The sequence below is a fragment of the Schistocerca nitens genome, chromosome 3, assembly GCF_023898315.1.
Source record: "Schistocerca nitens isolate TAMUIC-IGC-003100 chromosome 3, iqSchNite1.1, whole genome shotgun sequence".
NCBI lineage: Eukaryota > Metazoa > Arthropoda > Insecta > Orthoptera > Acrididae > Schistocerca > Schistocerca nitens.
The window spans coordinates 35,020,878-35,036,301 of NC_064616.1; the positions used below are offsets into that span (position 1 = coordinate 35,020,878).

The following is a 15,424-nucleotide window of genomic DNA, read 5'->3' on the forward strand; positions in this document are numbered from 1 at the left end:
AGTGAAGTGCTACAGCTACATTCATACATGAGAGTGAGTGAAATGTGAATCTTAAATACTTATCACATCAAAGTCCTAGAAAGTCATATTTTTCATGACCATACATTCTCACAGCTCGTTAGTCATTAGGTTCCACGGAGTACTGGAACAGAAGACCCATGAGAATACCTCTGGTTCAACAAAAACATGAACTGAGTAATCTCACCAGGCCCTGAATGTCACATTTGAACCACGGATGACTGTACTGAACATCTGTTTTTCATCAGATAAGTTGCAGCACCAGTAATTTTGAACTGATGGTCAGAATAGCACCACACATACAACATGCCTTCCAACTTTTAATTAAATTTGCTGAAGTCCTACTCAGGTCAGTTCACTGTTGCTACAACTAAGGGCTGTTTGAAAATCATTTGTGTCACTTTGTGCTATTCATGTAACCACAATGCCATGTAAAGTAAATGCACCCACTTAAAGAGTTCAAATTCCAAATGTTGGTCTTTCCATCACATTCAACTTATATGAATCGAAATGTGTGAGCATTTTTCAAATGCTGTGGAGAGATTTTTTTGGAATCCAGACTGTCTACAAATGAATTGCACAAGTTAACCATTAGAAGATGCTGAAATAATACAACTTAGTATTTCTCTCAAGTACTTTATCTGTGTTAAATTGAATTTCTGTGCTTCACCAAATGAGGAGGATACGAGTCCTATACAAGATGGATAATCTGTGTTACCAATACTGCTGGGATGAAATTACCATACAACGCAGCAAAGTTGCAGACATGCAATTCTGCGCACAGTTTCAGAAAAGAAGATACGTTTTTAGAAGTCTTCAGGCTCACAATTGGGGATTGAGCTTTTTTGTAAAAATAAATGCACTGCATCACCAAAGCAAGTCCATGTTTACTGTAATTCCATTTTCTGTAACTTTAACTAATTTCACATTTCTTGATAACAAATTAAGCACTTATGTTTCATAACTCTTCTCTTACAATTAATTAATATTATTTTGTGCTAAAAAATACAGAATGGATTTCACTTTAATGAACAAAGGGATTAAATCATAAAAAGATACTCACCACACAAAAGGCAGTACAAGAAATAATTTTTGATAAGCATTGCTACAGCTGTGTAAGTATTTACTTTTCACTTAATTGTGTATCCTGATAGCACCAGATATTTTCTGCATAATCTCTCAGGAACTTAAAAGGTAATAGGAGCTGCATTATTAAAAACATAACAAGTAGTAACAAAAGGAATGAGTTCACGTTTCATGCAATTTCATATATATTTAATTTTTATCAACATTAAGCACATAAACTTACATTATATTACAATATGTGGGTGTATCATTATATTACATAACTAGGAGACATTTTACATTCACTTTTCCCAGATGTATAAATTTACACGCAAATATCACTAAACTGGCACATGACTTATGCAAAGAAAATAGTAAGATGCATATATGTAGCAACTATATTCAGCAGTATCAAATCTAAGAGTGATACTCTAACCATAGATAAAAAGTCTCTCAATACAAGAATTCACTGAAGATTGAAGTTTTGTACACACTGAAGGGAGTATAAAATGGGATAAGAGATATCAAGCTGGATGCTGGGCAAACAAATGGGTGTAGAAGCAACAGGAAATAAGCTGAAATCTGTCTGGAGTACAGAAAACCAGGAAAACAAACAGGAATTGATGCAGTGAAACCGATCAAAACAACTAAAGAGAAACCAGATTCCTTGTTCTGCTTGCCCCCTCCCCCCATCTTCTTTTCTTTTTCTTCTTCTTTTAATCACCACAGTAGCACTCTCTCTCTCTCTCTCTCTCTCTCTCTCTCTCTCTGTGTGTGTGTGTGTGTGTGTGTGTGTGTGTGTGTGTGTGTTTGTTTGAGTGTAAGCGTGCGCGTATGTGTCTGCGTGGGTTTGGGGGGAGGGAGGGGATAGTGATATTACGATGACCAGTAAGAAATTAAAGACAAAATACAAGCATGTGGGAGCATGCTGACTTCAAAACAGTATTGATGATTATATCTGAATATGCTATAAAAACCAATCATTATGAACAACAGGAAATTCTCTTCCTCTATGCCCCACACTGTGTTGTGACAAAGTTAACTGCCATGTTTTCTTAGCCACATGGAAGGGGCCACATACCAGCCAAGTCACAGTTGACAAGTGTTCGCTCAAGTGAGGGTAAAGGAGACCATGCAGCTTTGTTAGTGAGAAATGGGTAATGAATGCCACTCACTTCACTTTGACATGTGGATGCAGTGTTCTAGCATGGAGGTACTTATTAAATGGAAGTGAAAGTAACTGCGGAAACCCTGCACAACAGGACTTCGACTTATCTAATTGAAACTATTTTTTAATAGAAGGGCAACACATGGGAACAGACCTGAAACAAATGAAAGCTGAAACATGGACAGCAGGTGTTACCAGAGGAAATCCAAAGTCAGAGCAATGGCATTTCCAAACTGATAAATGAACACTATGCAGAAGAATAATCCAGTTCTTTTCTCATGACATTATTTGGTTGGAGTGTGAAAAGTATGTGCAACACATTGAAAAACTTACGATCTGCTGTAAGTGACAGTAAACAAGTAAATACTGAAATCACTAACAACCACTGGTAGAAATAGGATGCCACATATGAAAGCAGTATATCAGTACGAAATCTTCATACCTATGATCTAACTGGGAATGAACATAAGAGAATGTAGTGGGTACATCATTTGTACCTGTAATTTAGAAGCAAGGATGCTTAGAATAAGATGAAAAATACTGTGAGGAGAACATTACCATTTCAATATTCTGCTACGTCCATGATAAAAATAAATGAAGTTATAGACAGCACAACAGGAAATTTAAAGGATATAAGTTTAAGCATTAATGACATTCATTTATGAATAAAATAATTAGCACTGCACTACACATAAATTTAATATTTTTTTACAGCTTTACGTATTAGTGCCAGTCTCTGTTTGTGTGCCTCTGTCACAGCCGTCCGCTTGTACGGACGAAGCTCTTCCATACCGAAACCTGGCTGCCACATATTCCAGTCTCTCTCTGGAAAACATAACGATAAACACACCAATAACATTCTGAGAATTTCAGTGTAATGAACATTAAGCATATCTTTTGTGAAACAGCCTTGATCGTCATCACACATAGTTATGAGTCCGACAAATTTCCTCTCCAATCTGGTGACTTCTAAACAATAATTTATTCCGCCATGGGATAATATGGTTATTTGCAAATAAAGGTGTCCTTATAACAAAAAGAAATGTGAAAAAGAAACACATTGTGTAACATGGTTGCAAAGGTTTTAGATTACGTAAATAGACTACATATCTCTGAAAACATTAGGTTCCCAATGCTTTTTGTTCAGTATTCCATTACAAATAAATATTACATGGCTCCCAGAAGCACATATTATGAATAATTCCCACCATAACTAAAAATAAAGTAGTATAGCATTGTAGGTCAGGGGTTTCTAAGGTGGTATGCTCAGCTGCCTGACAATGTTTTCGTTCTTCATGCATGTTGAATAGTAGATGTACATGTTGTGTTTAGGTAACCATAATGAGTGCATGTGGAGTTTTTGTGTTGTGGTAGTAGAAAAGGCACTCCTTACTGAGAAAAAAATACGGTAAATGGAAAATGATTGTCAATCTTGTACAGCTTTCAAAACGGACACACTGTCAAAATAGAGTAGTCCATTGTCCACCACCCACAGAACTTATTTTGTGAGGATTCTTAAACATTTCCATTTTCAGTTCCTCATGCAACCCATTAGTCTTTGAGCAATGGTAAACAGTTTATCATAACTCTCTTACACCCATCGACTGTCAATGGCCGTTTCATTTATGAGACAGGAGGCAGTATGTTTTCCTTGTCTATTACTTTAATTCAGTTTTTCCCCCCTACAATCAAAATACAAACAGCTTTTCTCAATTAGGACAAGTCAACTAAGAAAGTCGTCTTAGTTTCCCAATAACCTTTCAGCTACCATTGCTTCTCAGTAGTCTCTTTGGGATGAAAGTTAACGATCATGCCATGTATCAAACAAATTTTATGAAAGTGTTCCTCTTGATGAATGATAATTCAAATAGGCCTGTACTATATGAATTATCTGAATGCAAGGTTACCTTTTGAAGTTAATTACTCATATGTGAAAGAATTTGTGAGAGTGACAAAGCAGCAAAGTCCAGTAAGCTAAAACCACACCCACAAAATAAAGAATCTGTGGAGTGATATAGAACTACAAGTGTCAAAGTATTTTTAATAAAAAGATAAGAATGACTAAAATGAAACAATATCTGTATGGTAGAAGAATATAAAAGTATTAAAAAAGTAACTGTGAAAAAGTCTAAAAAAATTACCTAAATAGAGTTGAACATCCTTAACTTCAATTGTATTAGCTTTCCTATGTTTAGCTAACATACATGCAGCTGTTACAGCTGATTCCACAAAATCATCTGCAATTTCAAGCAAGACATCTTCCACTTCTTCATCTAGTTGTTCATTGGGATCAAATTCTTTTACAAGGTCTTGCAAACGTGCCTTTGTGAGCACCTACAGAAGAAAGAAACAAACTGAGATGTTATAATGGTTTACCAGGGTATAAATTAGTAGTGACTGATGAACTCTGATACAATTAAAGTGTTACCAGTCTTCAGAATAAATGTACACTTAACCAAACAGAACTGCGAAATCTTGTAAAATTACTGGTACAATTAGAGCAGCTTAGATGATATCAAAGACTTCTTTTATAACTTACTAACTGAAAACATTCTTCACAACCCCTGTACCTAATAAGTTCCATAAATGAAAAATCAAAATTAAGAGTGACTGTGGAGAATATTTACAATATAAATTCACTCTCCAGTTACCGCATTAAGTCCACTGTTTTTTTTTTATATATTTATTTCCTACTCATGAAAGCAGGGTGGGCTGTTGTAGAATTAGATTCTTTTCAGTCACATATCTTCCCTGGTAGCCCATGTAATCTCAATACACGGCAAAACTTCCACAAACTGCTATATACTATTTAATGTCCCAATTATGCATGATGAAAAAAATCAAGACAGTGAATAAGTGTCTTGGATCTGATGAAACTGAGAGCCATGGGCATTGCAAAAGGGAAAGGGAGGGGGGGGGGGGACGGAGGAAGGGGTTGGACTAGCATGCCTCAATGATACTGATAGCCAAACAATAGGTGCAACGAAAATGGAAGGCTATCTGTGGAGAAGTCAGACTAACTGTGTTTTCTGAAGAGGGGTAACCATCTTTTCAGTAGTTGCAGGGGCAACAGTGTGGATGAATGATTTATCCAGCCTTGCAACGCCATCCAATATGGCCTCGCTGTGGTGATATTGTGAATGGCTGAAAGCGAAGGGAAACTATGGTAGTTATTTTGCCCAAGGGCTTGCAGCTTTACTGTATGGTTTAATGATGATAGCATCCTCTTTTGTAAAATATTTCAGAGGTGAAATATTTACCCATTTGTATCTACAGATGAGGACTGATCAAGAGGATGTTGTCAGCACAAAAAACAAAACTGATATTCTATGGATTTGAGCATGAAATGTTAGATACCTTAATCAAGAAGGTAGGAAAAGGAAATGGACAAGCTGAAGTTATATATAGTGAGAATTAGTGAAATGTGGTGGCATGAAGAACAGCACTTCTGCTCAGGTGAGTACAGGGTTATAAAAACAAAATCGAAGAGGAGAAATACAGGAGTAAGTTTATTAACAGAAAAGAAAATAGGAATGCTTATAAACTACTATGAACAGCATAGTGAATAAATTAAAAATTATTACAGCCAAGATAGATACAAAGCCAACATCCATCACAGAAGTGTAAGTTATATGCCAACTACTACAGCTCTGCAGATGAAGATATTGAAAATATGTACAATGAGATAAAATACATTACTCAGATTGTTAAGGGAGACAAGAATTTAATTGTGATGTGGGCTTAAAATCTATCATAGGAATAGGAACCCACCCAGATAGATGAGAGCATTTTAGTGGCCACTTCCAGGACAGCGGGAAGGGGGGGGGGGGGGGAGATGGGGACACACTGGCCCCAAACTGAATCCACCTCACGAATTAATGATGGGGGCTGATGTACCTGCCAGCCAAGATGTGATTTTGGGCAGTGTTTCATGTCCATTTGTGTAAATACCATGCTAGTTCCACCTCAGTTATGTGATGGGAGAACATCTTAAAAAAGATGTCACATTTGACAGTGATTCCTCCCCGAAAGGGGGGAGGAGAGCAATGGCTTTAAAACACCTTTGGGAGTGGCAACCCCATTGTAATAATAGCCTATCAACAGATATGGTTCTCTGCAAAACTGGAGAAGTACCACACCAGTCCTAACCCAGCATTATCTGGATATAGGGCAATAGAATGACTGGATGGAGTAGGCAAAGGAAGGGAAGGAAAAACACGCAAGATAAATTGGACTGGGAGAAAGGAACGAAAGGGGAAGCCATATGGTGGAATTTTGCACTGTGCTTAACTTAATCATTGCAAATACTTAGTTTAAGAATCTTGAAAGCAGGTTGTACACATGGAAGAGACCTGGAAACATCAGAAGTTTTTAGGCTGATTTATATTATGGTAGGACTCAGAAAATTTTAAATTAACATTCCTAGAGACATATGTGGAGTCTGAACATAATTTATTGTTTATGAACTGCTGATTAAAACTGAAGAAAGTGCAGTCAGATAGGAAATATATGTAGATGGGATGTGGATAAACTGAAAGAATCAGAGATGGTTGAGAGTTTCGAAGAGATCATTACACAATGATTGACTGAAACAAATCCTTGGATAATACATGATATTCTGAAATAACTTATGAAAGGGGAAAATATAAAAATGCAGCAAATGATGTTTGCAAAAGGGAATATAGATATCTAAAAAAAAGATAGACAGAAGAGGAAAAATAGCAAAGTTGGAATGGCTAGAAAAGAAATACAAGGCTGTACAAGCATGAGTGACTATGGCAAAGATAGATGCTATTTATAGCAAAATCACAGATACCTTTGGAGAAAAGAGAAGCAGCCACAGAAACACACTGACAGAAGAATATAGCAACACCAAGGAGGAGTTGTGTGACATAAATGAAAGTTTCCAGTGTGTTTCTGCACCTGAATTGTGATGTCTATTCAAATTTCACACTAGTCGCATAAGAGTGGCACTAGTAGCGCCACTATGAGGATGCAAATCAGGCTTGTTTTAAATACAAGCTGTAACAATTGTGAATGTTAGTTACTTTTGAGATTGGACATGGTGAGTTGATGTTATACAAGAATGCCTTTAAGGATACAGACACCATTATCAATCCCTCACAGAGTTCGAATGATGTCTAATAATAGGGCAACGAGAAGTTAGATGTTCCTTCTACGATGCTGCAGAAAGACTTGGCAGAAATGTAGCCACTGTACACGATTGCTGGCAGCAATGGTGATGAGTACGTATGTTCGCAAGATGATTGGGCTCTGGATGGCCTTGTAGCACTGCCGAGAGGGAAGACCGTCATGTTCAGCAAATGGCTCTAGTGAGTTATACTGCATCTGCAGCAGCAATCTGAGCATCAGTTGATACCACAGTGACAAAACGAACTGTTAAAAATCACTTACTTTAAGAACAGCTCCAAGCCAAATGCCCTGTAGTGTGCGTTCCACTTACCCCAAACCACTGCCACATTTGTGAAGTCACTGGTGTTAAGCAAGAGCTCATAGGAGGGCAAGGTGGAGGTATGTTGTGTTTTCTGATGAAAGTTGGTTCTGCCTCCGTGCCAGTGATGGCTGTGTGTTGGTTCCGAGGAGACTACCTGAGGGCCTGCAGCCAATCTGTCTGTGTGCTAGACACACTGGATCTACACCTGGAGTTTTTGTCTGATGTGCAATTTTGTACAACAGCAGAAGCACTCTCTTAGTTATCCCATGCACTTTGACTGGAAAACTGTACATCACCCTAGTGATTAGACCAGCAGTGCTGCCATTCATGAAGAGCATTGCTGGGGTTGTTTCTCAATAGGATAATGCTTGCCCACATACTGATGTTGTAATCCAACATGATCTCATCGGAAAACCACTCCAGGGTCATCTACAAACAGAATTAACCAACTCTGTATTGACCTACCAAGTCCAACAGGCACAGAAGTCCATCCCACAAACTGTCATTCATCACCTGTACAACCAATGCAGGTCCATTTGCATGCTTGCATTCAACTTTCTGGCAGTTACACCGGTTACTAATGTACCAGCATTTCACATTTCCAATGGCTCATCTCAGACTTACTTTAACTTGTGATCCTGCAATGTCGGTCATTTAAATATGTTATCCTGACAAATATATTCCCAAAGTTTCATTATTCTAATTATTTTTGGATGATGTGATTTTTTTCTGTCAGTGTATCAAGAGCTCAGATGGCAAGAGAGGTGAGGAAGTGAAAGAAGATGAGACGGAAGATATGATAATGTGGGAAGAATCTGACACAGGCAAAACAAGGCCCTAGGAGTAAACTACAATGTCTCTCAGCTATTGAGATTCTTGGAGAACCCACCATCACAAAACTATTCCACCTAGTGAGCAAGATATATGAGATAAACAAAATACCCTTAGACTTAAATAAAGTAATAATTTCAATCCGAAAGAAGGCAAGTGCTGAGAGACATGAATAGTACAGAACCATTGTTTAATAAAGCTGTGGTTGCAAAGTACTGACACATGGTTGCAAAATACTGAAAAAAATTATTATTAGAATAATGGAAAGACTGAAAGAGGCTGACATTGGGGAAGATGGACTATGGTTCCAGAGAAATGTAGAAACATATGAGGTAATGCTGACCCTATGATTTATCTTAAAAGACACATTACAGAAAGGCAAGCCTGTATATATAGCATTCGTACATGTAGACAAAGCATTTGACGATGTTGACTAGATTACACTCTCTGAGATTCTAAAGGAAGCAGGGAGAAAATAAACTGAGGGAAAGTTTATTTGCGACTTGTGGAGAAACCAGAGTACAGATTTAAGAGTTTAAGGACATGGAGGGAAACAATAGTTGAATAGGACAGAGACAGGGGCGTAACTTAACCTATTTAATCAGTACACTGAGTCAACAGTAAAGGAAACTAAGGAAAGGAGACAGTAAAAATTAGTACACGAGGTTTGCTATTTGGACTTCTCTGTTTACCTATTCATTGGCTATGACACCATTTTTAATGTGATTGCTGTTCTATAATTACTAGAATTATATGTTTCTTGAAAGGTGGTAAGTTTTCTTTCACTAGGCCATGACAGAAAATTACAATGCAGATTGCAAAATGAATCCTTATTCTAAATACATGTAGCATGTTATCAATAAATTGCTTCCTTTATATCTGTAAAGCCTGCGGTTACTAAATTAAAGGAATTTATAAGAAGGCTCTTGTTCATAAATTTTTTCCAATTACTTATGTTGATTGTCCTCTATTATCAAAGAAAAGATTATTTTATGAAACAAGAGGAAACATGCATCACATATCAATTTATACAAAGAATTTTATGAACAGAATTTGTTAGGTAATTTTATGCCTCAGCAAATCATCAAAATATCAATGTAAAATGTGGAAAATAACACCTAGTATGACAAATGCATCTAAGTTTTGTTACACACACACTTGAAAAGTCTATTATATCTGCTCAATAACTGGGGTACTTTTACAAATTACATAAAAAGTTATGTCTTAGTTAATATTCCAAAAAATTTATGCTACATTCCTTGGTGCAGTGATTTATTTTTCATCATAAACCTGTTCTTACATTTGTTTTGTGGGGAAAACCAATCAAATGTACATCTATCTTCATGTGATGGAATAAAGTGAATAGCCCACATGCTATTGCATTATCCTCAGCTCTCTCATCATCATGCATTATATTTGTTGTCACAATTGGACGTTTTCATAAACAATTTTTGCATATGACAGGTAGAATATTTCCTGATGTGAAACCATGGCTGAATCCTTGGCCAGTCCTCGTGGAATATGAGCTTCATCTGCAATGACCTGTCTATCAGTTATTGCAAATAAAAATTCTATTTAAGCACAGTGATAAAAGTCACACTTACGGTCAACCGATGTGAATAAAATGGCTCTTCATGCACCACATTTAGGAACTACAAAGAATGTTTGCACATAATGCAACATAAGACCACAATATCCACTCAAAATAAATGTAAATGACAAGCTTAAAACAAAGAAATCAAAATGCAGTTGATATGAGACTCAAAACGGCAACAAAAAATGTAAAATAAGTGAATGTAGTAACATACAGAAGGATAATGGAAGCCAGTACCAATACTCTGAAATCTGTAACTGTAATGGTATAAAACTCGAAATATTTGTGGAGCAAGGTTATGATGGTCTTATAATGTCTACTCTCTCTCTCTCTCTCTCTCTCTCTCTCTCTCTCTCTCACACACACACACACACACACCTTTGGCAAAGAGCAGTAACTCAAGCATACTACAAACATATTACTGATTGGAGACCAGTGTGGTCTGTCTTAGAAGTAACCTTCATTTCATCTAATCCATAAATTTATCACGGCAGATTCAGCAAATGCGAAGTCAACATTTGAAACTCTAAACAACTAAAACTAAACTCAGTGATCATGCCCTGAGGACCACACAAAGCTAGACAGTCACGAAGTCATCCTCTGTCATATGTAGTCATTCTGATGCAACACAGAGGGGCAGTTAGCACACTTCTCTCCTTACCTAACTCTAGCCACACAGAGATTTAATTACCTGTGAAACATCAAAATGTAACTATTTTATTTTATGTGTTTTTTTGTCACTTTTTTACCTATTTTATAATGAAAATCTTTATTTCGATGAAGCGTGTCATTGTCACTATGAAGGGTACAGTGATTCAGTGTTTAAAAATAGTAGACTTTATATCTGCCTTTGAGCACTATAATTTGTTTTTGTTTTATTGGATCATTCATTTCAATTGATTACAATCATCTTCATGTCAATCTGTGTTTACAAACTGACATAAAAAATATTTCTCAATAGCCATGGCAATTTACAAATAATCTATTTTGGTTTACTGCCCCATTAGGCTACACAGCATTGTTTCCCTAAGATAGTCAGAACAACCTGATATACTTCTCATATAAAATGTAATGTTGCTGTTTTTCATGACTGAGGCAAATTGTAATGGAGGGAGCAATAATGTGTTGACCAAAACACCAGCTCGGGCTAGTTTAGGTATTCATGAGACTGAATAGGTACCTTCTTGAGGAGCTTCCTTTGTTCAGATCCAATGGCCAAAACAGAAATGAAAGTGAGAATACAGGTGATACTTTAACAGCAAGTGTACAATTTCAAGGTGACAATGATTGTAGAGATGATGACACATCTCACCTCTGTTCGAAAACTAATCACTATATGCAGTAAACTTTCCAATTTTACAACTTTATCCAATTATTTCATTTAACAAAGTTATTTTGAATAACCCATGACTGACTTTTCTTGCTTGTAGCTACATGAAAGAAGTGCAAAGTGACTTTCACTAATGAGATAATAAGTTATTAAATACCATACCATAACATTACTGAAATGTAATTTACACTATTAACTTTTTACTGACGTAGCAGTAGCTTTTAAAGTTAGCACATCACACAATCAATCCTGAGAAACTACACCAAGTTGGCATTCTAGAAAAATTTATTTTTAATAGTCCGTTTAAACAAACTCTTAGTTCTTGACAGTGTTACAAAAAGGCTGGGACAATATATCACAACATTTCTGGTAATTTTAATAATAATTCCCAGCACAATGAACATACTGTCATGAGTAGGTGGTCACACAATGTTACAGACCAGGTGGTTATCTACTCCGTCTAACTGAAAGTGAATTTTGTACTGTAAGCACTATTTGATAGAAACAAGTTACCAGGAAGATATACAAAGGATGCTATAATTTTTATTATTATTATCCATTATGTACATCCAACATCCTTTCTCTTGCCGCAAATCAAAGTGTAGTTACATAGAAGCTTGTCAAATGTCAGTACAGTTTTAGGGCAACACTAAAATGACATGACCAAAAAGTGGTCTTCCAGAATCAAAATTTCTGAAAACATTGCCCTAAAATGTTGTTTTACTTTGTTAGCTAAAATATTTCAAACCATTCTGAAACTCATTATGTGCCTGCAACTGGTCCAGTACAGAAGTAATATTCCATGTGCAGTGCAACATTCTCAGTCTTTTTTGACACAGTACAGAAGTAGCTTTTGATATTTGTAAAAGCAGTTTTTCACACACAATACTAATATTTTAAATATGGAAATCTATTATGATGTCAATTATTTACAAGCCACTACTAAGTTTGAGAAAATATATCAGCTATGACTCTTGTAAGTTTCAAGCTGACTGTTCTCTAATCTGCCTCAATGTAATTTCCTCCATTAATAGTTCTCTAATCGTATTACTTACATGCCTACATTTCTGATAATACAAGGAAAAATACAGCCTATTCTAGAAACATTCGAAGTTAATTTCAATCCATTTTTATAATATTTCCAATGCAAAATGAACTTTTAAGACTTCGTTATAATAATGTCTTTACCATCTACTTGTGTTTCTAGTTAAAGGAGAAAATGTTTCATTGCAAACGCCTTGCTTGAAGTTCTCTTTAACATGTTGTTTTTGGAAATGTGCAATCTTGTCCATTAATTTACTGTCAAGTATAGCATCTTACACATACCAGAATCATAATTAACTACACTATCCCTGTATACGTTTTGGACAGTGTGCAAATATTTAATTTCAGAAAAATCGAATACGTAATTTTTGAGTCAACACAATACTTGCTCATAAATACATAAGTACATCCATGTTTTGCATGAACACACACTTGTCCAGTCTGCAGCAAATAACAGCGTTTAGTCTGCCAGTGACTTTGCTAGTCTGTTCATAGCACACATGCTGTTTTAGTTGTTTTTTAGTTTTCAAGACTTTGAATGTGTCCTCTAATTTCACTATAATGAACATTGGCTGTGTTGGCTACATTTGTAAGGAGGCTAACCAAACCCTAACCAAAGACTGGGGCTTGGAGACTTGTTATCAGTTACAATTTGAAGAAAATGTATTTCTTAAACTACTGGTCATTTAAACTACCTATTTAGATATTCCATGGATCATCTTTTTATTAAGAGCAACCTGTAAACTTATTCACAAAACACATTTTTCTTCAATGTACATATATTGTTACGTGTTGCTCATTTATGTGACTTATTTATAGTGAAATGGTGATGCTGTTTTAAAATTGGAAATCACTATTAATGGTCAACTTCATTAGCAGGTAAATGTACTGTGGGACTATTGTCAGTATCCTTAGTTGTTCATTGTTATCTACAGAGATTATGAAGATGCACATAATAGAGCCACACAATTTTATTCCACATGGCAATGGTGGGGAACAGCAACATACTTTAACATTTTCATCACCAAAATGGTAACTTATATGAAGAACTTAAGTAGTTTGAAATACCTTTATTAAAAGTACCCACTTTTTGTTTTATTTATTGTCTTTCCCTTGCACTCCATGTTACTGGCCAGTTTAAATCCTGTTTTGTACTGAGTGAATTTTCTAAGTAAAGCAACAGTAGATTTACAGCAAGATGGCCTATAGGTCAAGTGAAAATATCTCACTTCAATCCTCATGTTACTGCACACCTTAAGCATTGCATTACGATGCTTCAGGCACCAGCAAAAACAGTTATTCCCAAATAACTTAGATTAAATGTTATTTGAACTAATAACATAGCATCCACAGTGTTTGTTTATTTTTAGGAATGAATAATAAGAGGCACTATCATAGTGAGTGTAATCAATGTCACTTCAATACCTGGCCTGATTCTTCTGTTGCAGGCGTCGTATTCTTTGTTTGTGTACCCAACTGAGGCATAATTACAGTATGCCGTGAAGGTGGCACTGTTGTCCTGGTTGTATTACTGGTGGAGGCTGCTCAAGAACAGTCACTTCCAGTGCCAATAACCGGCAGCACACTATCCACACTTGATAGTGCAGAAGTGCAACTTGCCAGTTAGCTTGTTATATCAACCTTGACAATAAAAGAAGTATTGAGGTGACTTCAGTGGAAACAGAATTAAATACCGAACGCACAAACTGTCTACAAATCATATTCAACATGTGACCAATTTTGTACATAAAATTTGTCTGACATGATTAAAATGTCTCCCCTCCCCCCTTGCACAATATTGCGTGTGCACAGGTATAATAAGGAATAATTACCATCCTCGTATTACGTTTATCACAAGAACCATGAAATCTCGTGCAATGGTCTTACAATGCTGCTGCTGCTACTACTACTACTGCTAGACACTGAAAGAGATTCCAAAACTTCCGATGAATTGGTTGCTTCTTCTGATAATAGAAACGTCAAGGAATTTGTCGGTCATGAATTTTTTGAGAAAATTATATAAATAGCGGCTTGGCATTCATCAAAAAATTCACAGTTGTTCACAATGTTTACAAACAGTCAATGCGTTATTCGTAAGTCTCCGAAAATTACTGCCCGAAAAAAATACAACCCCAACGACTTATCGCTTGCATTCTATTAACACTGTTCATTCCATATGAATATTTCACTGTCTGCACGGATTCGCGCACAAACACAGAAATCATGATAATCAAAAGAAACATTCTAGTTAAGATATCCGGATTCTAATATTGCAAAATATTATCTTCCAGTGTCATTTCAAGATTAATTTTTTTGTACTGCTTCTATTTACATCTCATTCTTGTTAACGACCTGCTTTTTTCCCACTAACAAACTCTCAATAAACTGTCAAACGCTCGGTTGCGTCTACATTTTAGGTCAAAACAGTTGAATTTCAAAATTAAAACATGTTCATTATAACATTATATATTTACCAGTGCACACACAAAATATTTTTCACGCAGAAAGAAATACTTAAAGGATGGGCTCAATTAACACCACACAAAATTGACCGAACCGCTTGTCGAAGCTATGGTCGCAGTTTCTAGTTCCTACTACTGCAGGGGGCAGCACAACAGCACCTTTGGCGAATAATTTCAAATATTGATCGACGTTGATTACTGTCAGCGTTTTTTATTTCATGTATTTATCAAAAGTTAAGCTGCAGTATTTATGAGAATGTGTTACCTAATATAAATATGTGGACCTGCATTGTGTTTCCCGGAATGTAACGCACAAAATATTGAATGGTATGCTAATAAGGTCGGCTGGTTAAATATGTCACCATTTGTGCATAATTTTTTTGCTACACTGTGAAAATAATTGGGGTATGTGATCAGCTGTTATTAATCCTGGTTTACAAGACAGTGAACATCAGCG

General features: G+C 36.1%; 1 protein-coding gene across 1 annotated transcript; it reads right to left on the minus strand.

Annotated features, from left to right (window-relative positions):
- Positions 1–1,817: 1,817 nt before the first annotated feature.
- Positions 1,818–14,789, minus strand: LOC126247979 (transcription initiation factor TFIID subunit 12). Its single transcript, XM_049948547.1, has 4 exons — positions 14,338–14,789; positions 13,931–14,146; positions 4,393–4,585; positions 1,818–3,076 (listed from the first exon to the last, which is right to left on the minus strand). The coding sequence occupies exons 2-4, from the start codon at positions 13,988–13,990 to the stop codon at positions 2,949–2,951; spliced, it is 381 nt and encodes a 126-aa protein (XP_049804504.1). The 5' UTR covers positions 13,991–14,146; positions 14,338–14,789; the 3' UTR covers positions 1,818–2,948.
- Between the last annotated feature and the right edge of the window lie 635 nt (positions 14,790–15,424).